We start from the raw sequence: 25,112 nt of genomic DNA, 5'->3' as shown, positions 1-25,112 counted from the left end.
CAGGCACCCTCTCACGTCCAGCTCTTTTCAGAGGATGAGTGAACTGGCCTGGCACTCTGGGGACTGAAAACCCTCATGCAGGGAACAGAAAGGCACCCAGACAGGACAAAGAGAAACACACATAGGACATCAGGCCTGAAACACAGAATTGGAGAATCAACTAGGTTGAAGAGAGCTCCAAGCTCCTCCAGCCCAACCTAGCACCCAGTCCTGGCCAATCAACCAGACCATGGCACTAAGTACCCCAGCCAGGCTTGGCTTCAACACCTCCAGCCACAGCCACTCCACCACCTCCCTGGGCATTCCAATGCCAATCACTCTCTCTGACAACAACTTCCTCCTAACATCAGCCTCAACCTGCCCTGGCACAACTTGAGACTGTGTCCTCTTATTCTATTGCTGGTTGCCTGGCAGCACAGCCCAACCCCACCTGGCTACAACCTCCCTGCAGGCAGCTGCAGACAGCAATGAGCTCTGCCCTGAGCCTCCTCTGCTGCAGGCTGCACACCCCCAGCTCCCTCAGCCTCTCCTCACTGGGCTGTGCTCCAGGCCCCTCCCCAGCTTCATCAGCCCATGAGTCTCTCAACACAGCTCATTTACACCAAGGAACCAAAAGGTTGCATACATCATTCTTCTCTTTGGTTTCCAGCCTCAGCTGGGGAGAACAAAGCTTTCCCTCTGCACTATGTGCTCAACTCTAAGCCACAGAAACTTCTTTGCAACACTTCCATCTTCCATGGTTTTCCTCCACAGCTTTTCTTCCTTGTCTAGTAGCATTAGGCAGAACTCCAGGATGCCAATGACACTTCAGGCAGAAATCCATCTATTTCTCCCCTCCAGCTCATAATTAACATGTGGACTTTAATTACATTTCCCATTCCATGACAAAATAGGTCTTGCACCTGTTCCATTCTCCCAAGTTACCTCGTCCCACCTAGCCTCTGGTCACTCATTCCTCAGAGAGCTGCATGCCCTGGTACAGTGCCAACAGCAAGGGGTGGAAGCACTGTTAACAGGTTGGCACAATGTACTTCCAGGGCTGGATAGTGCTGCAGGCTTTGGCTGCAGAAAGAGACTTTATAATTCAAGGGTGGGCATAGAAACAGAGACAGTTCAGGGAGGTACTAGGGAGGTACTTAGGATTCTCTTGTGTGCAAATCATGAAAACATCCAAGCTGGAAAAGCCTCTCAGGATCCCTAAGTCCAACCTAGAACCCTACTCTACAGGATTCACTTTAAACTACATCCCTGAGCACCACATCCAAACCACTCTTAAACACATCGAGGGTGAGTGACTCCAGCACCTCCCTGGGCAGCTCATTCCAGTCCCTGACCACTCTCTCTGTGAACAACTTTTTCCCAATGTCCAAACTAAACCTCCCCAGCCTCAGCTTGAGGCCATTCCCCCTTCTTCTGTCTCTAATTACCTGTGAGCAGAGACCAGCAGCAGCCTCTCCACAATTCAGGTAGTTGTAGACAGCAATGAGGTCTCCCCTCAGCCTCCTCTTCCTCACACTAACCATCCCCAGTCCCTCAGTCACTCCTCATCAGATTTATTCTCCAGGCCCTTCACAGCTTCGTTGCCCTCCTCTGGACCCACTCCAGCACCTCCACATCTCTCTTGTAATGAGGTGCACAGAACTGAACACAACACTTGAGCTGTGGCCTCACCAAAGCCGAGGCCAAGGGGACAATCACCTCCCTGCTCCTGCTGGCCACAGCATTTTTAATGCCAGCCAGGATGCCTTTGGCCTTCTTGGCTGCCTGGGCACACTGCTGGCTCATATTCAACTCCTGTCTATGTACAGCCCCCAGATCCCTTTCTGGCCAGTAGCTCTCCAGCCACACTGCCCCAAGCCTGCAGCATTGCTTGGGGTTGTTGTGACCCAAGTGCAGGACCTGGTCTCATTGAAACTCATCCCATTAATGTTGGCCCATTGATCTAAGCCTATCCAAGTCTCTCTGAAGAGCTTCTCCACCCTCTTTCAAATCAGCACTGCCACCCAACATGGTGTCATCTGCAAACTCTCTGCTAACATTCTCTGTCCCTGCATAAAGGCCAATAAAGATGTTAAACAGAAGTGGTCCCAACACAGATCCCTGAGGAACACCACCAGTGCCCAGCCACCAGCTGGATTGAGCTCCACTGACCACCACTCTCTGGGCCTTCCTGCCCAGTAGTGCTTCACCCAGCAGACAATGTGCTCAGCCAAGCCACGAGCAGCCAGTTTGTCTACAAGAATCTTGTGGGGAACTCTATCAAAGGCTTTTCCAAAGTCTAGGAATACAACATCAACAGCCTTGCCCTCATCCAGCAGCCAGGTGATCTTGGCATAGAAGGAGATCAGGTTGTTCAGGCAGGACTTGCCCCTCACACACCCATGCTGACTGGGTCTGATCTCCTGGTTGTTGTCTGTAGGATATATGATGGCATTTGAGATGCCCTGCTCCATGACCTTCCCTGGTACCAAGGTCACACTGACAGGTCTACAGTTTCCCACATCTTCCTTTCTGCCCTTCCTGTAGATAGGCATCACATTTGCTACCCTACAGACCATTGGCACCTCCCCAGTTAGCCAGGACTTCTGCTAAAGGATGGAAAGTGGCTTGGCAAGCAGCCTGCCAGCTCCCTCAGGACCCCTGGGTGCAGCCCAGCCAGCCCCACAGACTTGTGTACATGTGCTAGTTTGAGCCTAGCTGGGCTGTTTCAGTCAGAGGAATTAGATGCTGGGCTGTGAGCAGGAAACAATGGTGATGTCTACTGCACTCAGAGGCTTGCTGAGGTGTATAAAGACAAGAACACAAACACAGATAACAGGGTTGCTCTCTGGCTTCTCTCTCTAACCTGCTGTGTAACTAATCCCTCTGCTTCCTAACCCCCCTGGTCCATTCTCCAAACTCACCTTGAATGTAAGGCAAAAGTCTGGGATAAGGTAGAGGGGTGGAAAGGAGGTAGAAGGGTGGTTGGGAGCCCCTCCTGGGGAGTCTGGTTTCTGGGAGGGCTGTTGTGTTGCTGTATTACTTTTTAACTTGTCTATTTCCATCTACAGCTGTAGATACTGTAAATATCTGCTTGTATATTGTGCTAAGCTGTGAATAGAAAGCTCCATTCTAATCCCCAGCTCAGCTGAGTCTAGTCTGGGTGATTTCATAAGAGTGGGGGGGCAGGTAACACCCAAACCATCGCAGTATGCCTAAGTGGTGCAGCAGGTCAGTGACAACTGCCTCATCTATTGTGATGTCCTCAATCTGATTCCCCTCCCTGACTCCTACTTCACGAGTAGATCTCATAGATTGTCATAGAATCAACCAGGCTGGAAGAGACCTCCAACATCATCCAGTCCAACCTGTCAGCCAGCCCTATCCAGTCAACCAGACCATGGCACTAAGTGCCTCATCCAGTCTTTTCTTGAACAGCTCCAGGGACAGGACTCCACCACCTCCCTGGGCAGCCCATGCCAATGCCAATCACTCTCTCTGTGAAGAACTTCCTCCTAACATCCAGCCTGTACTTCCCCCAGCACAACTTGAGACTGTGTCCCCTTGTTCTGTTGCTGGTTGCCTGGCAGAAGAGACCAACCCCACCTGGCTACAACCTCCCCTCAGGTAGTTGTAGAGAGCAATGAGGTCACCCCTGAGCCTCCTCTTCTCCAGGCTAAACTACCCCAGCTCCCTCAGCCTCTCCTCACAGGGCTGTGCTCCAGGCCCCTCCCCAGCCTTGCTGCCCTTCTCCAAACACCTTCCAGCACCTCAACATCTCTCTGCAATGGAGGAGCCCAGAACTGGACACAGCACTCAAGGTGTGGCCTGACCAGTGCTGAGTACAGGGGACGAATAACCTCCCTTGTCCTACTGGCCACACTGTTCCTGATGCAGGCCAGGATGCCATTGGCTCTCTTGGCTACCTGAGCACACTGCTGGCTCATCTTCAGCCTACTATCTACCAGTACCCCCAGGGCTCTCTCTTCATGAGTGTGGTTGCCCAAGGCACTGCTGTATCCAGTGCTAAAGACCAAGGCAAAGTAGGCACTGACCACCTCAGCCTCCTCCTCAGTCACTAGGTTTGCCTCTGCATTCAACAGGGGATGGAGATTTTCTCTAGTCCTCCTTTTGATGTTAATGAATTTATGGAAACATTTTTATTATCTTTAACAGCTGTGGCTAGGTTAAGCTCTAGCTGCACTCTGGCTCTCCTAATTTTCTCCCTACACATTTTTGCTCTATCTTTATAGTCCTCATGAGAGCCCTGCCCCCTCTTCCAAAGGCCTTAGACTCACCTTTTGTTCTTGAGGTCCAGCCCAAGGTCCCTATTTAGCCAGGCTGGAGCCTTCCCTGTCGACTTGTTTTTGGGTACACAGGCACAGACTGCTCCTGTGCCTTTGAGTCCAACCCTCACTCCTAAACCTATAGTCCAACCTATCCCCCCCAGCCCTAGCCAGCCAACCAGACCATGGCACCAAGGGCCTCATCCAGTCTTTTCTTGAACACCTCCGGGGATGGTGACTCCACCACCTCCCTGGGCAGCCCATTCCAATGGCAAATCACTCTCTCTGGAAGAACTTCCTCCTAACATCCAGCCTATAATGAAGGTCAAGTGTTTGTCTAGAGGTGTGGTCAGCAGGAGCAGGGAGGTCATTCTGCCCCTGTACTCTGCACTTGTTAGACCACACCTTGAGTGCTGTGTTCAGTTCTAGGCCCCCCAGTTTAGGAGGGACATTGAGATGCTTGAGCGTGTCCAGAGAAGGGCGACGAGGCTGGGGAGAGGCCTTGAGCACAGCCCTACGAGGAGAGGCTGAGGGAGCTGGGATTGGTTAGCCTGGAGAAGAGGAGGCTCAGGGGAGACCTTATTGCTGTCTGCAACTACCTGAGGGGTGGTTGTGGCCAGGAGGAGGTTGCTCTCTTCTCTCAGGTGGCCAGCACCAGAGCGAGAGGACACAGCCTCAGGCTATGCCAGGGGAGATTTAGGCTGGAGGTGAGGAGAAAGTTCTTCCCTGAGAGAGTCATTGGGCACTGGAATGGGCTGCCCGGGGAGGTGGTGGAGTCGCCGTCCCTGGAGCTGTTCAAGGCAGGACTGGACGTGGCACTTGGTGCCATGGTCTGGCCTTGAGCTCTGTGCTAAAGGGTTGGACTTGATGAGCTGTGAGGTCTCTTCCAACCCTGATGATGATACTACTATGATACCTGATACTACTATGAAACTAGGTAACTCAGACTGCTACCACTCTCCTCCTGAGTCTGGGAACCTCACTCAAACACAGTCTGTCATGGCACAGAGGCTGAGTCCAGCACAACATCAGCCTTGGATTTGCAAACTCAAAATCAGAATTGGCTCTCAGACTGATGTTTTTATCTGAATGTGCACAACTCACCAGTCAGCTGCTGGCTCTGTCCACTTACAGAGAGGTGACAAATGACATTTTCCTTCCTTGTTACTTTACAACTTAGCCTTTCAGTGCTTCTTGAGGACAGTGTCAAGCCCTCCCATCAGCAAGCAGTAAGGTGATGCTGAAGTGAATATTGGGCTATGCAATATTTGCTTCAGCTTGCAGACAGACCCAAGACAGAAACCTGCCCACCTCTTCCATTTCAGAGCTCTGAAGAATTAGCGAGATCTCACAGAGCAGACATGAAACAGGGCTCTTGGGACAGAGGGCAGCATAGAGGCAACTGCAAGACAAAGGAGGTACACGAAGGAGATACACAAATGGCCCAGGAAGAGTCTGCAAGGCAAGGACTACATGATCCAAACACGTAGATAGGCAGACCGTGCCTGACTTGGAGAGAAAGAATTGCTCCCAGCAAAGACCCATGCATAGGCAGTAAGAGTGCCACAAGCACAGACCGAGCCTGTGCTGCTCACAGAAACCTGCACCCCTCCTCATGGTCCAACGAGGCAAGAAAGCCAAGTAACTGCCCGAGAAAGAAAGTATAGATAAGTGAGGCAGAAGGGGGTCAATGTCCCTTTAAACGTGACTAAAATGTTGTCAATGGATCTGCCATGGTAGAGGAGTTAATCCCCCCCAGCCCCTCTCAGCCACTGTGATGGGATAATTAGATGCGAGGGCTCAGCGCAGATGATGCTGCAGTTGCTTAGCAACTAATGGTTACCACAGAAACAGCAAAGCACAGCCTTCGGAGCAGTAAGTGAGCAGTGCAGCAGGGCAGGGAAAGATGCCTTAAACTCCTGCACTGATCCTCTCCTCCAGATTCACTTTGAGGCTTTGAGGTATTAGGGGAATGAGAAGGGGGTGCCTTAAAGATACAACATCCCTGTTTCAAGTGGCCATAAAAAGAAAAGGCTCTTTTTCAGTCTAACCTTCCAGCAGCACATTCCTCCTGATCTCAGCAGCCCTGCACTGAAGGACGTCTGAGCTCAATCACATAGAGTGGTCTGACGCAAAGGCTTGTGCCCCAGTACATGGGGTCACCCTGCTACAGGCAGCCCAATGTGATTGCAGGACCAGTTGTCACACCCAGAGGCTGAGAGATGATCACACACATTAATGTATTTAGATTTTCAGTATTGTCTCATAAAAAAAAGCCATGTGCAGGCTTCCAGCCTGGCTCTAAACCAGCAGGCAAGAGGGGTTCTCATCTCGATTCTGTGGCTCCACAACACATACAAAAGTGACACTGGCTATAAAACATGAAGACTCTCACCAGAATAGCAGAGATCAGATTTATTAACCTTAGCTCCAGTCTGTCATCTGTTACTTCCTTCAACACAACTGATTCCTACTGCTTTACTACCACTGCTCCCTGCATTGAGTCAGCATCCCACTGTTTCTGAGCATGGCAGCCATGACCTGCATCACTTCTCGTGCACTGGCCACGCAGCTGCCCTGCTGCAAGCTGTGATCCTGTCATCTCCTGAGCTGAGCAAAGGCAAGCTCTGCTTGTACTTGATAACAGAGCTCTGGATGTGGTGTTATCTAGGGTGGTTGATTCAGTACTAGGTGGTCTTCACTCCCCTCACATGACACAGGGGTGGTCTGTGTCATTACATGCTTGCAAGTGACAGCCTGATGGCTTAAAATTTCACACGTCCCAACCCCTAATGGCACAGGAGGAAGTCTGGAAAGACATCACCAAAACAAACCCTGCTCTCCTACCCTCCCCTCACTCAGCACCATGCTCATGACAAGAAGCATTCCCTGCAGAGACAGTAAGCAGAGTGTGCCTTGGGCACTGGCTGTAGCACAGGCACTCTCTTGTTTTCTCCTTCCCACTTGGGTGGAGAATGGCAGCTTGTGCTCTGCTCTGCTGTGTGCCATCAGAAAGCATGCAAAACGGGGAATAGAGCAGACCCCTCCATTGGGCAGCAGCTGAGCCAGGAGATGACACAAAACACTGCTTAGGGGCAGCCAGGCTGGCCTCTGGAACCCCTCTGTGTGTTGGTGAAAGCGACCAACTCCGACTCCAACTCCCTCTCTGCTCCCTCCTCCTCTTTCTGCAAGTATTGCCTCACGCTCCCTACAGACCCGGGGATGCCTGCTGGGACATCCAGGAGGGATGCAGACTAATTTAGCCAAGCAAGGCCTCCTCCCTGAAGCCCTGTCCTGATCCACCCAGCACTTCAGGAAGGTACTGGAGCAGAGTTGCCAAAAAAGTTGTGGAGCACTTCAGACTCTGTCCCCTATGGTTTTCAAAGGGGGAAATCAAAGGGAAGTGCCGCGCTTTGTTCTGCAGGGGAGCGGCACGAAAGGTGAGCGGCGGCAAGCCCGGCAGAACCAGTCGCTTCAGTCCTCCGCCAGCTCACCTTTGAAGTGGTTTTCAAAATCAGGGAGGAGGGGCAGAGACCCAAGTTCAGCTCTTTTACTGCAACTTCACAGAATGTGAGGATGTGGGGGGTAAGAGGCCACCTCTCCCCCACCAGAAAAATAGCGTATCTGTTCAGAGAGAGCAGAATACAGCTAATAGCAAAGGCTGTGATGCTCATCAAGTACATCTGTTGTGTTCTCACATCCTGAGGAGACCACAAACAGCTGCAACTGTGGCAGGATCTACCTGCAGCACTGACAGAGACACACGGGTACCCCAACACAGTCCTGGCAGGGTGCCAACAGAGCAGATATCCATCGGAAGCCACCCTCTCTCTAGCCTGCATTCTCCCTCCCCTGCCCACCTGTACTTTCCTTGCTGCCTCTTTTTAACAGAAAGGGCTGGTTTTAACCCCAGCCCACGCAGATCCTAGGAGCTCTCTCTAGATTGCACTCACAGCATCAGCCACTTGCCGCGGCACAGGGAATTGAAGCAATGCCAGCACAGCAGGAGTGGCACTGTGAGAGGACAAGCCAGGCACCTACTGTACTCCATGTACTGGGAAGATGGGGGAAAGCACCAACTACTTAACTGGAAATTGATTTCTGTTCTACTGCAGGAAAATAATATATACATATACATACACACCCCATAGCTGATCAGCATAACCAGTATCCACAAGCCCAGAGTCCCTGCCAAGTCCACTGAGCTTGCCTCTGCACAAAGATCATCAGCTAGGCAAAGCCAAGACAGAGACAATAATCCCACATCACCACGGACAAGCAGATGTCACAATGTGCAAAGCTTTCAGGGTCTGTGGAACACAAGAGCCACTTGAGCCAGACTTGAATAGCATCTCTGAGTTGGAAGCCAAGTTATAGAGCTCCCCTGCCTTTCAGAGACCCAACATATTTCAGAAGGAGGAGCAAATCTAGTTTCTCTGGCTTGCTAATGACCTCACACAGCACATCCATAGAAGGTCATAAGCTGAGCTGAAGGCATCTACCTGCACCTTACACACATGTGCATGCATTCAAAAGCCAGGCTCTGAGAAGCAATTGAGCATGCCCACAGTTACATCCCACACCTGGAAAAGCTTTTCTCTTGGTTTGCAAGCAAGTCTTAATCTAAAATGCCAGAAGATTGGAATCAGCAAGGAAAGAGAACTGCACTTGCCCCCTGACCCCAGCCCACATCCTTGCAAAGCCTGCCTGTAGCTCTTCTGGTTAGAGGGCCTGTGGGAGCAGGTGAGTCTGGTGCTCAGCAAACCTGTCCCATCAATTAGCTCCCACGTGAATAACACTTACCTGAAAGGAGCTGGCTTTGGAGAATCCAGGTGCCCCAAGCCAAGACACCCCCAGCTTGTCACTTCTCTGTGTTTTCTGCACCATTCATGATGCAGAGATGCTGGCTGCTTTGGCCCTCTGCACACATAAGCAGTAATCTTCTGTTTCACCTTCCAAAGCTAGAGGAGGACACAAACACAATGAGATGGCTTTAGGATACAAGCATGAGTTTCTAGTTAAACTATAAGGAATCATCAGCCTTAGAATTTTATTTGCCACAAATTGCCTCTAGGTCAAGACCTCTCTCCCCTGAGAAAGGAGGAGCAGCAAGGGGTCGGAGCTGGGGGAGCTGTGGTGCTTTGACCAGAACACAGGCATACAAACCCATCGGGCTGGGATTCGATAACTGAACGGCAAAATGAGGCCCCCTTAGCTTTTTCTTTAGACTTAAGGCTGTAAGTGAACATATCCGAAACACTGTTTTAAACCCAGTGCTTCTGTTTCCAGGTTTGCTAGCTTCACTGCAGGGACTGGGGAGACCACAGAGCTCTTTTCCCTGCTCCAAACCACTTGTGTCACAGCAGTGCTTCAAATCTCTGCCGGTAAGAAGCGAACGCTATCCCACGGGGGAATGTTTTCCACCCCGCAGAGGCAGCAAACGCCAACAACCTCTCTTCGCCTTCTTGTTTTTTTGGTGGTTTTTTTTGGGGGGGTGGGTAGGGCTGCTCTGGGTGGAGCACTGCGTTACAGGACATCCTATCCCGCCCCTTCCCGTGCTACTTACCAGCTTCACAGACCGGCAGCGCAGCCTGCTTTGGGAGGACAGAAACCTGGGGGCGAGGTGGGGCGGGGGGAAGGTGGGAGAAAGGAACTTGTGCTGCGCCGCGGGCAGCCGCCGCCGGCAGGGCAGCCCGGGCAGGTCTGCAGCTGCTCCTCATCTCCCCTGGCCCTCTGCCGCCGCTCGGGGCAGCAGCTGTGCCCCAGGCGCGGCCACAGGTGAGCTCAGCGCCCCCGGCCACGCCGCTCACGCGGCCCCTGGCGGCCAAGCCGCACGCACGTTCCGCGGCCCGGCCAGGGCTGCCCGGAGCCCGCACCGGCACCGGCGTCCTGCCCGCGGACAGGTCCATCCCCGGGCATTCCTGCCTGTGACTCGCACCGGTGCCTCGCACGCTGCCCCGCTGACTTTACGGGAGCCGCAGCCCGGGCTGAGGAGCGGGCAGGGTCCGGCCGCCCCGGGGCTGCTTTGCCCCCGCAGTACTCACGTTGCTCTGAGCGGAACTGCGTCCAGCCTAGCACTCTGGTGCGAGTTTATTGCTGAAGTACAGGAGGTTAGGTGGCTAGGTGAGGCATCAGTTGAGGGTGCAGGTGGATAATCACAGGCTTAATGAATTACCATGCCTCAGCTGATGCATACAGCGCTGTGTGAGTTTCACTCCAGGCAGAAAGGGGAAAGCAACTTTGCGGTGCAGCTGGTCAAGCAATACGTGGTAAATTATTAATCTATAGTAGCTGGATTGTTTGCAACACATCCCAAGTCAAATACCAGGCTCCAGTTTCAGGAAGAGAAAAAGGTTTTGATTGGGGCACTCTTGGACTTCCTTAGGAAAGTAGCCAAGGAGCAAGCTCTGCTCACACCTGAGGGATCTGACAGCGAGCACGTCTTTGTCTCTGCTGATGACTGGACTTTGCCACACTAGGAGTAAGAAGTTACACGACAGTAGTGTTTTGCATCCAGCCAAAGCAGAGCTGTGCTGACTTGATATTTGTGGAATGCCAAGAGCTATGCAAACCTTCACACAGTACAAACTATCACACCTGCTTTTATTGAAGATGCAAACCCAAGCATGCCAGACCCTCTCTGCCCTTCGAGGGTTATCTTTTCAATAAAAGCTTGCTTCGGTGTTTGACTTGGTTTTCGACAGCCTGTCTCAAAAGATGCAAACATGCAAAGGGTGAGCATAGTGACAGCAAACAGCACAGGGGCATTTGGCACGGAACGCTGCAGAGCAAGCCTGCCACGGGGGGGAGAACACCTTACCCCAGTCATTGCACAGGAGAAAGACAACAATCTCAAAGCCAAACCTTTGGTGCAAGTGTCATGGAATTTGTGTTTATGCTGAGATTCTCCCAGCGTCATGACACTGACACTATGGTGCAATCTCTTCCAGCAATTGCCAAAAACAGCCTTTTTCTTTCTGTGGCCTGGTTACAGGCTGGCAGCAAGTCCCTGGTGTGCATCTCTGCTACCAGCACAACGTGCATCCTTCTACAAAATGGTCAACATATGCAGCGAGTCTGAAATCTAATTGCCTGCTGGTGCTAAGCCAAGGCTTGGATTTTGATTTGCAGCTACTCTGTTTCCACCCATCCCACCTACCTCCCTGATGGAGAGTGGGCGGATAGGATGAGGATGTATTACCACCACCCTTTAACAGCACAAACCACACTGCTTCCTTCCTAATACCTGGGGCAGACTAGGCAGGGGTAGTGTGTGGAAGCACTTCAGGAGGGTGTGGAACTCAGATGGCATCTTCAGGCAGCACAAAGTTTGCAAAGGACACTCTGTGAAAGTAAGCCCAATATCTGCTTAACCTGTCTCCTTTTCCCTAGCCATGGTACCTCCTCAGTGTTTTGCCTGGGCTAATCCAAAGCAATTTCCAGTCTTAAAATGCACTACTTGCATGTAAGGAGGAGGGTGAGGGAGTTCCCCAGTAACTGCAAATGCATCCTTCAGAGATCCATCCTGCTTCCAGAGACATTCGGTTTCTCAGACCTGTGAAATCTGCTGCAGAGCATAGGTAAAGCTGTGGTAGTGGGGAAAACCCCCAACAAATTAAGGTAGCCTAAAGCAAACAGGAATGGCTCATTTATTGAGGCTCTAGCAAAGGGTTGAAAATAGACCCTATGTCCTACTGTCAATCAGCTTGCTTACTCCACCAACGTGGACCATTTCCACACACTGGAAAGGGCTGTGACAGGTATTTAGGAGAGTGAAACAGAGCCCAGCCTTTCACCTACCTCTGCAATACCCCTTTTGAAAACAGTGTGAAATCAAGTCTGTCAGCACACAGAGTACTACAAACTGGTGGGATTCTTTCTTTGTGCCACCCCCACAGATCCTGCTGTGCTCAGCATCTGCAGATAACTTTGCCATACAGAGAAAATGGACTTGAGCTTTCAAAATAAGTCATTCTGGGAAAACCTGCACTTTAGAAATGGCCTTCAGGAGTGGGATATGGCAAAAGAGCTCAAACTCCACATCACTACTGAAGATGTTCTGCAAGGTAAGAGGCTCTGGGATATTGATTGACTTGGTTTCCTTGTAAAAAGATTCCCATCTCATGTGAAAATAGTGAGGTCTGCTAAATAGTAAGTTCCAGTCTTAGAGATGAACAATTGTATGCATGTTTAAATATGATCAGCTCCAATTAGAAGTGGCTGCAGAAAGTGCAACTTGCAGAAAATTAGGCTAATGCAAAACCATAAGCTTGTCACAGTGTCTCCAGGATCCACATGTCTATGAGCTTGTCAGTGTCTCCAGGATCCACATGTCTATGAGCTTGTCACAGTGTCTCCAGGATCCCCATGTCTATGAGCTCCTGAGGAGATCCCATGGCATTGTGTGCTGAAGTGGCATGCTGACCCCATGGCACATGAGTTCTTGGTGCCATGGACAATGGCCTATGCCAGGGGTAAGGTTAGGACTTGGCATTCCCTACAGGGGCTGGTGGTGTTGTTTCAGGGAACAGCTTGGGAAATAGGCTTTTCTTTTGCCAGCCAGAACATCTGTGTGCAGAATGGAATTTTTCTGAGCTTATTTAGAAGAAGTTAAAGCCTGACTGCCAGGGACAGGGATGTCATTGCACAGCTGTGCCTGCACATGCACTTTCCTCTGAATGCAGGCTTTGGGGTAGAGGAAGTTGGGAAAGGAGGACTGAAGGGAGTGACTTATAGAATCATAGAATGGTCTGGGCCAGATGGGAGCTCCAGAGGTTATCCAGTCTGGTCCCCCTGCAGTCAGCAGGGACATCCTCACTAGACCAGGCTTTGTAGGAGCAAGAGAAAGTGAAACTTCAGAGCTGAGTCCCATTGTCCAGGCTGGCAGCAGCAGTGCAGGGACCTGCAGCTGTGCACACTGTATACAAAACAGGAAATAAAATGTTGCTTAGGGGCATGAGAAGGTAAATGGGGACCTTCACCTTGGAATTTGCATTGCATTAGAGCTTCCCCAGACTGCCTCTGGACAGCAGGACCTGGAAATGGTCCTCAGGTCAGACTGCTGGGGTGATGTTTCTCTTTCTCCTTAGAACCCAGCGTTCAACCCCACCTGTGGATATGGGTAAACCCCAGCCTGGTCTGCCCCATCCCCAGGAGCCCTGGAGTAGACCCAGCCAGATCCGACAGCTTGGTGGCCTCGATTACTGGTGCCACAGAAACCTCTTCTCTGAACACGTGCTGGGACTACACCGACCTGGGCTGCTCTGAGGAGGAGGTGCTGTCATCCTGCAGCGAGGCTGGCAAGGTAAAAGAGAAGCTGCTGAGGCAGGCCCAGGCATCCTATGTGCCCAGCCATCCTGCCAGAAGGAACGAGCTGGCTCAGCAGCTCCACAAGAGGCTGCCTCCCGTTTCAGCAGGGCTCAGGCAGCGCACGGAGCCTGCCTGATGAACAGGCTGAGAGTACAAAGTGCAAAGACAGAGGCTGCAGTTTGACATGTAGAAGCTTGCTATATGCACGCTGCCAGACCCACTCTCCCCCAGAACAAAGCAGCTTATGCCTGTCCCTCATTTCCACCCAGGGCTAATATATACATGTCCTTTTTCTCCTTCCTCTCCCCAGCTTACCAAGGACAAAGATATTTCATGCATGGACATCTCAGCTCCTCAGGAGATGCCGGAAATTCCTGAACTCAAGGCAATGCTGATGCCTTGGAAACCTGCAGTCCTCAGACCTCAGAGTACCAAAATCAAGGGAGGCTGGCCCCGTCCTCCCCTAAATTACTCCATCCTCATCTCCCTTGCCCTGTGCAACAGCACAAGTGGCAGTCTGACTGTACAGCAGATCTACCAGTTTGCACGGTACCTGCTCTTCTCCCTGCTCCTAGTGCAGAATGAGGGGGAGAGGGATAATGAGGGGACGCAAGTCTGTGGTTGTCTGCTGGGAGGTGGAGATGCGGCAGCCAGGACCCACGTTCAGGTCATAGCTCTGCCTTTGGCTCAAGATGCCACTGAGAAAACTTCCCCTCTTTTTCAACTCCCAAATCTGATATTCCTGAGAACCAGCATTTCAGTTTTCTCTCACACTCCTCAGGAAAAAACATCCATCCTTGGGGCAGGGAGGACCATCTCCTTCCCTTGGTCCAATGTGATGTATTCTCTAATTCATCACAGCCTCTAAGTGCTTCAGCTCAGGAAAAATCTCTTCTCTCCACAGGCAGCACTTCCCCTTTTTTCAAACTGCCCCAAAGGGCTGGAAAAACACAATCCGGCACAAGCTGTGCTTCAGCAGCTGCTTCGAGAGAATCACTGCCTCTGTGTGCGGCCAGGGAAGACGCAAGTCCTGCCTCTGGAAGCTGACTCCAGAAGGACACAGGAGGTTCCAGGAGGAAGTACAGGCTCTGCCCAAAGAGACTCTTGACTCGGTGTACCAAAGCATGAGTGAACCAGGTATGTTTCAGAGGGCAGGAACCCTGCACAGTGCAGAGTTGGACTTTTCAGAATTCCCACGGTGGGAGGCATACAGGTGGGCACCCAAGCCAGCAAGCAGTCACAGCACTGAAGGACACTGGGTCAAAGAAATGACACCAGACACATAGAGCTATGCCCACAATGGACTGACATCAGACTGGGTAAGAACCTTTCTTTAGTGAAACCAACATAGTAAGAGCCAAACCAGGCCACATTAAAGCAGAGAGCCTTCACCTCAGCATCGCATTGTCTTGGCAATGTTCATCAGCTGGACATGGGTAAAGACTGAGGCTGCAGCATCAGAGCCTGAGCAGTCATTATGGTCAGAGTAACTATCCTCTCTCTCTGTCCTTTACAGATCTCATGATATCTCTGTTTGGCCTATGATTCCTCTGCCTGAAAAAAACAAATTCAGAAGGGAGGAAGGAGGAAGAGGACCAAACTCATCTCCTTTGATTTGCTCCAGCCGCACACATCTCAAACGGCAGAGGCATTATGATATACGACTTTAACAAAGTCCTTCATGCAAGCTGTTGCCTCTTAATGCTCTTGGAGTGCAGAGGATTAAGTTGCAGTGGAAAGTAGATCTGTCCCTTAACAAAGGTTCTCAGTCCACAGATCAGAAGCTAGGCAGAGAACACATTAGCTGCCCAAGTGAGAGGAGCCACAACCATACACTTGCTTGCCCAGCTGTAAAACCAGCAGGCAAGGATCCATACAATGGCTGAGCAGCCTACTTTGAATTTCTGCAAGGCTCACTTGGCAAAAATCAGTGAGCACTGCAGAGTGCAAGGAAGGAAGGACTAATCTTAGAGACACAAAGATAAGGCAAAGGAAAACGACCAAAACAATCAGAGCTTACTGTTGTGTTGTTGACCTACTTGCTTCTCCAGCAAGAAGCAGGAAAATCATTATCCCTAGGCCAGAAGTTAGGTAAGGTGGCAAATGTCTGGAACTCAAGAAGAGCAGACTTCTCATACCTTCTTTCTGGCTGCTGCAGCATATGCTTGAGTTGAAGCACAATCAGTGCAGCTGCATCCATTATCAGTCCTGTGTGCAGGAGGACCCAGGGAGCCCTGTCAAGAGGGAACAAACAGCACACAGTCATGGTGTTAGTTCTGGAGCTTGCTGCTGGTTTGTATGCTAGACCTGACCCACAGGGAGGGGACCCTGGGGACAGCCCATCTGAACACGCTGCATCCTGGAGATGGGCTTCTTCCACCCCTTTGCTCACAGGAGCGTAGGAAGAACAGACACACTAAGAGTTATGGGTGTGCATTTAGGGACAGAGCACTACCCAGGACAGCTCTGCACAGCTGGGTGCCGATGTCACTTTGAGCCACTGCAGAGGCTGCACTGAGACAGGTGTCTGTCAGTCCACCCCCGGGCTGCCTGCCTGTCTGAGCAGGACCTGATTTCAGGTGAGCAGTCGTCGAAGGCCTGGCTGTGCTGAGTGGCAGCGCTCAGGCAACCTTGGTGCTGCAGTTCGGGTGCTCTTCTTGGCTCAGCAGACTAGACCATCAGCATCCTCTGCTCTCACTAAACAGACAAAAGCCCAGAGAGATTTTGGCAGAGCTGTAGGTGGGCAGGAAGGTAAATACGTCAGAAGAAGGCTCCCAGACTGCGCCCAAAGGCAGCTCGGTGGCAGCTCGGCGCCTGTTGGAGATGTCCCCGGGGAGTGTTCACGACAAATGAAGCATGTCTGTGACAAAGCTTCCAGAGGGCAGGGGAGGAGGGCACTGTGCACACGCACACTGCCGCCTGGCACCGGGGGGAACGCCAGTTCGCCAGCAGAACCGGGCACCAGCTTGCCTACGACCCCCGGCTCCAGCCGCCCCAGCCCTGCCCCGGCTGCAGTGCGCCTGCGCTGTGCCCCGTGGCCTCCAGCCGCTCCCCAGCTCCGCCGTCACGTCGGGCCGGGGCCAGCGCTCGGAGGCCTTCGGCGCCGCCGCGGCTGTGCCCTGCAAGGCTGCGCCGCTCGGCATGGCGGTGCACTACTGCGGGCTCTGCCGCCGCACCTCCTTCACCGGCCGCCGGCACCTCTACAGCGCGGGGCACCGCCGGCGGCTGCAGGAGGCCCTGGCCCGGCTGCAGGAGGAGGTGGCGGCGGCGCGGGCGGCGGCGGCCGCAGCCGAAGATGGCGACGGCAGCGGCGCGGTGCAGCGCTACGACCCGGCCGCGCACGACCGGCGCGTCTGGTGCCTGTGCTGCGGGCGCGGCGTGCAGCGGGACGGGCGGCGGGACGGGCTGGCGCTGCTGCGGGCCGGGCTCCTCCAGCACTTCGCCGGGTAGGTCACCGTGACTGGACCGGTGCGCTGGCGCTGCCGCGGGCAGGACTCCGTCCAGCACCTCGCTAGGCGAGTGACCGAGGAACCGGCGGGACGGGACTGTCGCTGTAGGGCCGAGCACCGCCGGGAGACGGTCCGCTTCTGGCGGGAGAACCGCGTGGAGGCGGCGCTGCGGGAGCGGTTCCTGGTGCCGGCCGAGGAGTACGAGCGCTTCGAGCGGGCGCTGGAGCGGGCGGTGGCCGCGCAGCAGAAGCAGGAGGAGGAGCACATCCAGCAGGTACTCCCGGACCTGCACCGACCCGGTCCCCGCAGCGCCGTCCCGGCCTCACCTGCTCTTCTCCCCGCAGATGGCGGCCGGCATCCGGGAAGCCGAGCGGCGGCGGCAGGAGACGGTGCGGGCCGCCCTCCAGGTCGGTGAGCCGTATCCTGCCCTTGCTGCACCCCAATATAGAGTGGCGATGGGGCCACACACCCCCAGCGGGTGTCCTGGAGAGGGTGGGGGCGGCTGGGGTGGGGGGAGGCTCTGCTCAATACCAGCAATCCTGTCCCCTTTTCCTGAATCACGCCCAGCTTCAAACAGAGCCAGAGGTTTGTGCAGGACCTTCCATCTGCAGCCCCGCGGCAGCACCTGAGAGGTGAGAACCCTTTTCCTTCTGTTGCCACTAACCAGCTCAAAACACACAGCCACAGCTGCTCTTGGGTGCTGCTGCCAGAGCTGATGCTGTCATCACCAGGATCTTGCACTTGTTCAAACCCTTTGCTTTTAGTAAGCACCACAGAAAGACTACCCCCATCCACACATCTGTGAGCACCAGCAGCCAGTAAGAGGGAGCACAGCACTGACATACATCAGTGCACTCCAAGAACATTTCACCTTTTCCTTCTTACTGTAAATCTCTCCAGACACAAACACAAACTCTGCTCTGGAGAGCTGCTGCCACGCTGGCTTTGACCACCACTCACCTCTCAGATGGCCTCTGTGTTCCAGGAATTCCTCTCATGATACTCAGCACCCTGGTCCCAGTGGAATGCAGACAGGACCTGACCTGAACTGGATGGAACCAGGCCAGGCTTTGACCTTCATCGGCCACCAGGTAGGGGAGACAAATTGAACTGCAAGTTAGGGCTAGCGTGTGTTACAAAGCAAAAAGGGCTGCAATCCCCAGCACTAAAACAGGCAACGCTGCAGATTCAGGTGAGCAGCCAGCTGGGTGCTTCAGTCACCCAGGGTTACCTTGTGTTCTGTTAAGCAAACATAGTTTAACATGGCCCCCTCAAAACAGCTCCTTAAAGAAGGTAGTGCAGTGCCTCCCTCTTCCTGCAGCAGAGCTGGATTCTGGAAGGGAATGCCTGATACTGTTCTGCTTTGAGAGGCTCCTGCAAGCATCCAGTTCTCACTAGCATTTTGTTTCTATTACCAGGAGACAGAAGGGAAAGGAAACGTTCACACAGGTAATGATGCCAGCTCCCTGCCTCCTTTAGGCGCTACCCTAAGGAAAAGTCTTGGCTCACAAATATAAGGGAGAACGGAAAGCAGCTCTGAAGCAGCAACAGTAACCAGAGGGCGCTCGCTCTTTGGCCTTCATTTGACGTATCGGGGAAGAACACACTCCTGTAGTGTGAACGCTTTGCTGCCGCCGCCGCCGCCGTATGGGCTGCCTGGTTGGGGGGTGATCTGCCAGGGCGCTGAGCAAGGCAAGCAGCTGCTTTTTCTTACAACACCCAAAGAGGGCTTTATTTTAACTGCTCTGTCGACTTGGCAGGGTGAGCTGCAAGGACAGGACAGGGTGGGGAAGAGGAGATTTTTTCCTATCTCTAGCTCAGGATAACTTCAGTGGCTAAATACATTTTTTCCCATGACTGCTAGGAGCAAAACCTCCGTGGCTAATTGAGGAAGAGGATGGCAGTCAACAACAGATTGGACCTTCCTATGAGGAGTTTCTCAAACAAAGTGAGTGGCTTGTGCGCTGTTGTGGTTAACCTCCCCCCCACTTTGCCACACTAAAGAATCAAAAGCAAATTAGCTGAAAACCTTTCACTGAACCAATTATTTTTTCAGAGGAGAAGCAAAGGCTGAGAAAGCTCCCAGCAGAGCGTGTAGGTGCCAACTTTGACCATACATCTCAGACAGGTGACAGCTGGCTCCCCTCCTTTGGGCGGGTTTGGAATCACGGCAGAAGATGGCAGTCCAGGTGAGCTTTAGGGCAAGCATGGACAAAGCCTAGGGGAGGGTACATGGTCTCCTTCCATGCAAGCTCATGGTGGAGCAGGCTGTGTGGTGGCAGCTAGCCTAAGGTTAAATTGATGGGCTGAGGTTGGAGGAAAGAGGTTTAACAAGAGGTGCCAGGTGGGTCACAAACAACACTGCAGGTTTGGGGCAGAGTGGCTGGAAAGCAGCCCAGTGAAGAAGGATCTGGGGGTGATCTTAGAAGTCTGTAGTGATTCTATGATCCTGGCACATGGAGGAGTTAGACCAACTCCAACCAGCAGATCACCATTTTTGCTCTTGATAAAGGGCAAGTGTGATTTAGAGGTGAAGCATGGCAATGGCAGTAGAGGCCAAACATGCTTCCTTGAGGCTGGCTTACATTACCTGTCTGCTGTCCTACTGGCACCTCTAAATGTGGTAAAAGTCTGCCAGCTAGCTGGAGAGACTGCTGCAGCTCACCGAGGCACCAAGCACAGTGAGAGCTTCCATTCTGAACCACTGTGCACAGCACTGTTGTGGCTGTTAGGTGAGGCAGCGATCATGACCTCGCCCTGCAGGCTGAGCTCTGCTGACTTCCACGCTCCCTTACAGACATCAGTTTAGAACCGAATCAGGGGAAAAGAAGAGAAGGTGAGCAGAAGCGAAACACTGGACTTGGAAACAGCTGCAAGTGCTGTCAGGTTCAGCACTGTTAGTAAATACATCTTGAAGCGTTTGGTCCCCTGGAAAGCAGGATGATCACAGCAGATACCTAATGGAGCACTGTTACTGAAAGCTGCTGTGCCACAGAGTGTTGCAGATCCACTTCTTGAAACAGACATGCAGTGTGGAGCTGGGTATGGAGTTCTGATGTCTTGGGCTACCCAAAGGCAGACCCTGGCAGCAGGAAAGCCCTCCTGCCCATGCCCTCTGCCCAGAAAGCCTGGCTTACACAGCACATGCTGCCCAGCATCCTGCACTGCATTAAAGAAACACGTTTTTGAGAAATAAACTTTGTTTTCCAAAAAAAAAAAAGTTACCTATTAACAACTGAAATTGTTTGATTCAGGGCCTGGGGTGCCTGATGCCTCCATTCTCATTTGTTACTTTCACTTGTTCTGCCTTACCTAAAGGACTTAATCCTCATTAGAAAAAAGCCTTAACCTCTGCTGTACATACTTCTTACTTCTAATTTAAATACCTAGAGCCTTATTTAGAGCCCTTATTTAGAGCCCACTCCAGTTGCTCTTGCCTTGTGCAGGTCTGTGAACAAGGCTTCTTTAGAGGGAGTGTCAACAGTGAAAAACACCCTGCTGGCACCTCCCCTACACACAATGCAATAAATTGGCTTCAGAGTTTTCCTCCTGCTGGAGCTGAGTGTGGTCTCACATCGCTGGCTGCTGCAGGGATGCCAAAGCTCCTTTCCTTTTTGCATGTTTGCAGTAACATTCCCAACACTATTAACAGGCACAAACTGGAGGGAGAGACCTGTGTCCCATACCAGAACCCACCATCAACACCACATCAATAATGAAACAAACCCATTCTTGAAAAATTACTTCAGTAATTTTATTGTGTGCACCTACATCTGACACATTTTTGATGAGGTCGACGGAGAACCTGCAAAGCAAGAAGTCCCAGATCAGACAACTGGGTCAAAGCAAGCCAGCACAAAGCCAACAGTCTGAAGGCTCTGCTCAAACTAGAACACTTTGCCAGGGAGGACCTGCCCATGCACACAGCAGCCTGGAGACAGGAAAGCTCACAGGGACAAGATCACAAATTGCTCTTTAATTCTGGAGAACCAATGTTTCCAGTAATGGCAGCCAGGAAGCCACCCCGAGTCTTCTCAGAGAAGGAGCAAGCCCACCCAAAGCACCCCAGCAGCTGCCCTGGCCTCCTGGCAAAGCCTGGCCCTGCAGAGCCTCACCTCCCTATGCGTCCTCCCCCGCCGCAGGCGCATCACCGCCTTTTGTGTTCCTGGTGTAAATGACCTGGGCTCGGTGCTTGGACACCAGCTTGATCAAACCTGTAGGGACAAAGGCAGTGCTTCAAGCAGCCACGTACTGTAGGGCACCAGGGGTGCTGTGCACCCTTCTGGAGGGGCAGTGCAGACAGGAAATCACAAGCCAATGCTTGTACCAGGCTCTTGTTCAGGTGTGGCAGCACTCACCTTTGCTGAGCAGCTCCTGGAGGGCAGCCCTAGCCAGGGAACCACGGATCTTCAGTCTCTCTGAGACAACTGCAGGTGTGATGAGCTTATAGTTGGGCACTTCTTTGCACAGTTTGTCATAGGTGGCCTTGTCAAAGAGGACAAGATTGTTCAACTTGTCTCTCACTTTCCCTTTGGACCACTTCTACTTGAAAAGAGGAAAACACAAAATCCCATAGTCATTTTCTAAGCAAATACAAAACACCTAGATTTAGCATGCCTTAAGAGCTGCACCATCGAATGTATCACATCCCAGATGAAAGGCCCAAAGAGATGCACACACTGTCACTGCAAAGGTGATGTTGCAGACAGTGCCAACTGTATCACCAAAGTCACTCATAGAATCATAGAATCAAGCAGGTTGGAAGAGACCTCCAAGATCATCCAGTCCAACCTAGCACCCAGCCCTATCCAGTCAACTAGGCCATGGCACTAAGTGCCTCACCCAGGCTTTTTTTGAACACCTCCAGGGACGGTGCCTGCACCACCTCCCTGGGCAGCCCATTCCAATGCAAATCACTTCCTCCTAACATCCAGCCTGTACTTTCCCCGCCACAACCTGAGACTGTCCCCTTGTCCTGTTGCTGGTTGCCCGGGAGAAGAGGCCATCCCCCACCTGGCTACAATGTCCCTTCAGGTAGTTGCAGACAGCAATGAGGTCACCTCTGAGCCTCCTCTTCTCTAGGCTAAACAACCCCAGCTACCTCAGCCTCTCCTCATAGGGTTTGTGTTCCAGGCCTTTCACTCAAAAACCACCGCAACAGATAAAGAAGAGCTCCTCTAACACGATGGCCCCCACACCATTACAGTGCCAGGAGCACCCACTCCCTCTCTTAAGCTCTGGCCAGGCAGCACACGGGCAGGCCGGGGGGAGCCCCAGCAGTCTCTTCCGAGCCCCCAGGCTCCCGCACCCCTTCGCTAGGCCGAGCGTGAGCCGGGCTGCCCCCCGGCCCCGGCTGCCCACAGCTGGCTCCGACAGGACTGCGCTCGGGGCCTGCCCCCAGTGAGGCCACCTGAGGCAGGCGCGGTGCCGGCACCACCGATCTTACCTTCTTCTTGGCTTTGCCACCGGACTTGTTCACCGGGTCCTTGTCCTTTTTGGCGGACTTGCCCGCGTCCTTCTTCTTCTTGTCATCTTTGGGCGGCTGCGAGGGTGAGAGAGGGACGAGGGCGGTCAGTGGGATGAAGCGTGGACAACCCCTCCAGGCGCTCCTCGGGGCCCTTCCCCACCAGGGACTGGCGCCCGCTCCGCGGCAAGCCTACCCCGCCCGCCCGCGGCGGCGGCCGAAAAGCCCCCCGCTCCCACTCCCGCTCCCCACGGCGAGGCCGCAGCCGCTCCCGCCCCCCGCTCCCGCTCCCCACGGCGAGGCCGCAGCCGCTCCCGCCCCCCGCTCCCGCTCCCCACGGCGAGGCCGCAGCCGCTCCCGCCCCCCGCTCCCGCTCACTACGGCGAGGCCGCAGCCGCTCCCGCCCCCCGCTCCCGCTCACCATGGCCCCGCAGCCGCTCCCGCCCCCCGCTCCCGCTCACCATGGCCCCGCAGCCGCTCCCGCCCCCCGCTCCCGCTCACCATGGCCCCGCAGCCGCTCCCGCCCCCCGCTCCCGCTCACCATGGCCCCGCAGCCGCTCCCGCAAGATGTCGCCGAGAAAGGAAGTGCCTGGCGCGAGGCGCGCGGAGACCCCGTGCGCAGGGGCGGTGCCCGGGGCGGGCCGTGACGTCAGCTCCGGGCGGGCCGTGACGTCAGCTCCGGGGCGGGCCGGCGGTGCCATGGCGATCTTCAGCGTGTACGTAGTGAACAAGGCGGGCGGCCTCATCTACCAGCTGGACCACTACGCGCCCCGCGCCGACACCGAGAAGACCTTCAGCTACCCGCTCGACCTCGTCCTGCGCCCCCACGACGAGCGGGTCGTGGTCGCTTTCGGACAGCGCGATGGCATCCGCGGTGCGGCGGCGGGAGGGGAGGGCCGGGCGGCGCCGGGCCGGCTGGGCCGGGGGACTGACCCCGCGCTTGTCCCCGCAGTGGGCCACGCCGTGCTGGCCATCAACGGTGCCGAAGTCAACGGACGTTTTACGGCGGACGGGAAGGACGTGATGGAGTTCCTGAGCAACCCTGCCAACTACCCGGTGTCCATCCGCTTCGGCCGCCACCGCCTCTCCTCCAACGAGAAGCTCATGTTGGCCTCCATGTTTCACTCGTGAGATGGGGCAGGACGCGACGGGAGTGGGGTGGCGTGGGCAGGGGCAGCGGGAATCCTAAGGGCCCTCTTCCTGCAGGCTGTTCGCCATCGGGTCACAGCTGTCCCCCGAGGTTGGAAGCTCTGGGATCGAAATGCTGGAGACTGACACCTTCAAGCTGCACTGCTTCCAGACGCTGACAGGTACTGCCCAGCCCCAGGCAGCCGGCCCCGGCCTGCTTCACCAGGGCTGCCGCAAAGCTTGGCCTTCCTCATGCTCCTGTCGCTGTGGCTCCAGGGATCAAATTCATGGTTCTTGCTGACCCGAGGCAGGCGGGGATTGACTCCCTTCTGCGCAAGATCTACGAGATTTACTCTGACTTTGCACTGAAGAACCCTTTCTACTCCCTGGAGATGCCAATCAGGTAAGGAAAAGGCCACTTGGAATAATACAGCAGCAGGCCTGTGCTGCTGCCTGCACAGTACAAATACTGAAAGCCTTTGGGTGATGCACCCAAAGAGGCTGAGCGGAGGGGGAAGACACAGCACACTGCTGCCAGGGTGGGACACCAACCTGTTCTGCTGAGGATGTGGGAGGTGCTCTTCCTTGGTACAATCCCCACTGTCCTAACGTAGAGCCCACACAAGAAGCTTTAACCTTAGTTAACTTCCAAGCCAAAGCTTGACAGCTTCTCTCATTGTCTCAACTGAGTCATGGAATCCCTGATCTAGGGTAGAGTGTCCCTGCCCATGGCAGGGGGGTTGGAACTAAATGATCCTTGTCCTTTCCAACCCTGACTGATTCTATGAATCAGAGGCAAAGGATGTGGAAATCGTTTTCCTTAGTCTGTGCTGTAACCAAAGTCATCCCCTTCTGCTTTTCTGTTTCAGATGTGAGTTGTTTGATCAGAACTTGAAACTTGCACTGGAGGTGGCAGAGAAAGCTGGACCCTTTGGACCAGGATCCTAGGGAAAGCTTTGCCTGTTGCACAGGCTTTCTCTTAAGAGCAGGGCCTCTCTGCCCTGTCTGCTCCAAGAGAGCTCCTTACCACAGCAGAGACCACACATCCCTAAAACTTGCTTCTTTATCTCCCAGGATACCATTTTCATCCCCTTGGTTCTGAACTGTACCTTAAACAGACCCACTGCTGTTTACACTGGCCCACAGGGGCTTACTCTGCTCCACTGCCCTCGAGTCAGGAAGGCAAGCCCAGGGATGGGGCCGTGGCCTGCCCACAGCCTGTGGGTTTTGTTTCACAGTTGTACATAGTTTTTTTTTCCTGTATAGCTCTAACTTAAGATTTTGCAGAGGGTTTCTATGTAAAGGTAATAAAGCTGGCTAGAGGTGCATGGCTGCTTGATTTCTGTTGGCAGAATCTATCTGTGCCAGCAGCACCTCAGGAGGGTAAGTGGGTGGGATGAAAATAGTCGACTACTTGTGCTTATGAGTGACATGTTTGCTTCTTACTGAAAAATGGAGCTTGACAAAATACAGTTATGAAATGCCATGGGAGTGTAC

At 53.5% G+C, this 25,112-nt stretch overlaps 4 protein-coding genes and 1 long non-coding RNA gene across 7 annotated transcripts in view; 2 read left to right on the top strand and 3 right to left on the bottom strand.

Moving 5' to 3' along the window:
* BCL9L (BCL9 like) overlaps nucleotides 1-9,204 on the bottom strand; it is a 68,428-nt gene extending 59,224 nt beyond the window's left edge. For both annotated transcript variants that reach the window (XM_064173017.1, XM_064173018.1), the window contains exon 1: nucleotides 9,069-9,204. In XM_064173017.1, coding sequence (XP_064029087.1) covers nucleotides 9,069-9,152 — 84 coding nt within the window. In that variant the 5' untranslated portion in view covers nucleotides 9,153-9,204. The remainder of the gene's footprint in view (nucleotides 1-9,068) is intronic.
* Nucleotides 9,205-12,310: 3,106 nt separating this feature from the next.
* On the bottom strand, nucleotides 12,311-16,564 carry LOC135191061 (uncharacterized). The gene is made up of 3 exons (XR_010308720.1): nucleotides 16,144-16,564; nucleotides 15,713-15,808; nucleotides 12,311-15,128 (listed from the first exon to the last, which is right to left on the bottom strand). It is a non-coding gene; the product is annotated as an uncharacterized LOC135191061 (long non-coding RNA).
* A 36-nt stretch (nucleotides 16,565-16,600) lies between these two features.
* CENATAC (centrosomal AT-AC splicing factor) lies at nucleotides 16,601-20,569 on the top strand. Its single transcript, XM_064173026.1, has 9 exons — nucleotides 16,601-17,020; nucleotides 17,132-17,297; nucleotides 17,368-17,430; nucleotides 17,591-17,655; nucleotides 18,009-18,114; nucleotides 18,442-18,472; nucleotides 18,888-18,971; nucleotides 19,080-19,212; nucleotides 19,821-20,569. The coding sequence occupies exons 1-9, from the start codon at nucleotides 16,716-16,718 to the stop codon at nucleotides 19,861-19,863; spliced, it is 996 nt and encodes a 331-aa protein (XP_064029096.1). The 5' UTR covers nucleotides 16,601-16,715; the 3' UTR covers nucleotides 19,864-20,569.
* A 183-nt stretch (nucleotides 20,570-20,752) lies between these two features.
* RPS25 (ribosomal protein S25) lies at nucleotides 20,753-23,115 on the bottom strand. Of its 2 annotated transcripts, none has more exons than XM_064173028.1 (5): nucleotides 23,029-23,115; nucleotides 22,470-22,565; nucleotides 21,382-21,565; nucleotides 21,139-21,237; nucleotides 20,753-20,828 (listed from the first exon to the last, which is right to left on the bottom strand). In XM_064173028.1, the coding sequence occupies exons 1-4, from the start codon at nucleotides 23,029-23,031 to the stop codon at nucleotides 21,143-21,145; spliced, it is 378 nt and encodes a 125-aa protein (XP_064029098.1). In that variant the 5' UTR covers nucleotides 23,032-23,115; the 3' UTR covers nucleotides 20,753-20,828; nucleotides 21,139-21,142. The 2 variants fall into 2 exon arrangements, with proteins under 2 accessions (XP_064029098.1, XP_064029099.1); XM_064173029.1 differs by lacking the exon at nucleotides 23,029-23,115 and adding an exon at nucleotides 22,909-22,971.
* On the top strand, nucleotides 23,048-24,941 carry TRAPPC4 (trafficking protein particle complex subunit 4). The gene is made up of 5 exons (XM_064173027.1): nucleotides 23,048-23,361; nucleotides 23,440-23,614; nucleotides 23,694-23,797; nucleotides 23,892-24,018; nucleotides 24,485-24,941. The coding sequence occupies exons 1-5, from the start codon at nucleotides 23,055-23,057 to the stop codon at nucleotides 24,561-24,563; spliced, it is 792 nt and encodes a 263-aa protein (XP_064029097.1). The 5' UTR covers nucleotides 23,048-23,054; the 3' UTR covers nucleotides 24,564-24,941.
* Nucleotides 24,942-25,112: the final 171 nt, after the last annotated feature.

Source organism: Pogoniulus pusillus, chromosome 38 (assembly GCF_015220805.1).
Source record: "Pogoniulus pusillus isolate bPogPus1 chromosome 38, bPogPus1.pri, whole genome shotgun sequence".
Taxonomy (NCBI): domain Eukaryota; kingdom Metazoa; phylum Chordata; class Aves; order Piciformes; family Lybiidae; genus Pogoniulus; species Pogoniulus pusillus.
This window is presented reverse-complemented; position numbering and strand designations above follow the sequence as displayed.

What these genes read in the sequence shown, in the direction of transcription:
- CENATAC (XM_064173026.1), top strand. Translation starts at nt 16,716, where the DNA reads ATGGCGGTGCACTACTGCGGGCTCTGCCGCCGCACCTCCTTCACCGGC. An exon ending in AGGAGGAGCACATCCAGCAG is followed by an intron (nt 17,298 to 17,367) that starts GTACTCCCGGAC and finishes TTCTCCCCGCAG; the next exon opens with ATGGCGGCCGGCATCCGGGA. An exon ending in TGACCTTCATCGGCCACCAG is followed by an intron (nt 18,115 to 18,441) that starts GTAGGGGAGACA and finishes TTCTATTACCAG; the next exon opens with GAGACAGAAGGGAAAGGAAA.
- RPS25 (XM_064173028.1), bottom strand. An exon ending in GTGGCAAAGCCAAGAAGAAG is followed by an intron (nt 21,566 to 22,469) that starts GTAAGATCGGTG and finishes CTTTTCAAGTAG; the next exon opens with AAGTGGTCCAAAGGGAAAGT. An exon ending in CCAGGAGCTGCTCAGCAAAG is followed by an intron (nt 21,238 to 21,381) that starts GTGAGTGCTGCC and finishes TTGTCCCTACAG; the next exon opens with GTTTGATCAAGCTGGTGTCC.
- TRAPPC4 (XM_064173027.1), top strand. Translation starts at nt 23,055, where the DNA reads ATGTCGCCGAGAAAGGAAGTGCCTGGCGCGAGGCGCGCGGAGACCCCG. An exon ending in ACAGCGCGATGGCATCCGCG is followed by an intron (nt 23,362 to 23,439) that starts GTGCGGCGGCGG and finishes TTGTCCCCGCAG; the next exon opens with TGGGCCACGCCGTGCTGGCC. An exon ending in TTGGCCTCCATGTTTCACTC is followed by an intron (nt 23,615 to 23,693) that starts GTGAGATGGGGC and finishes CTCTTCCTGCAG; the next exon opens with GCTGTTCGCCATCGGGTCAC.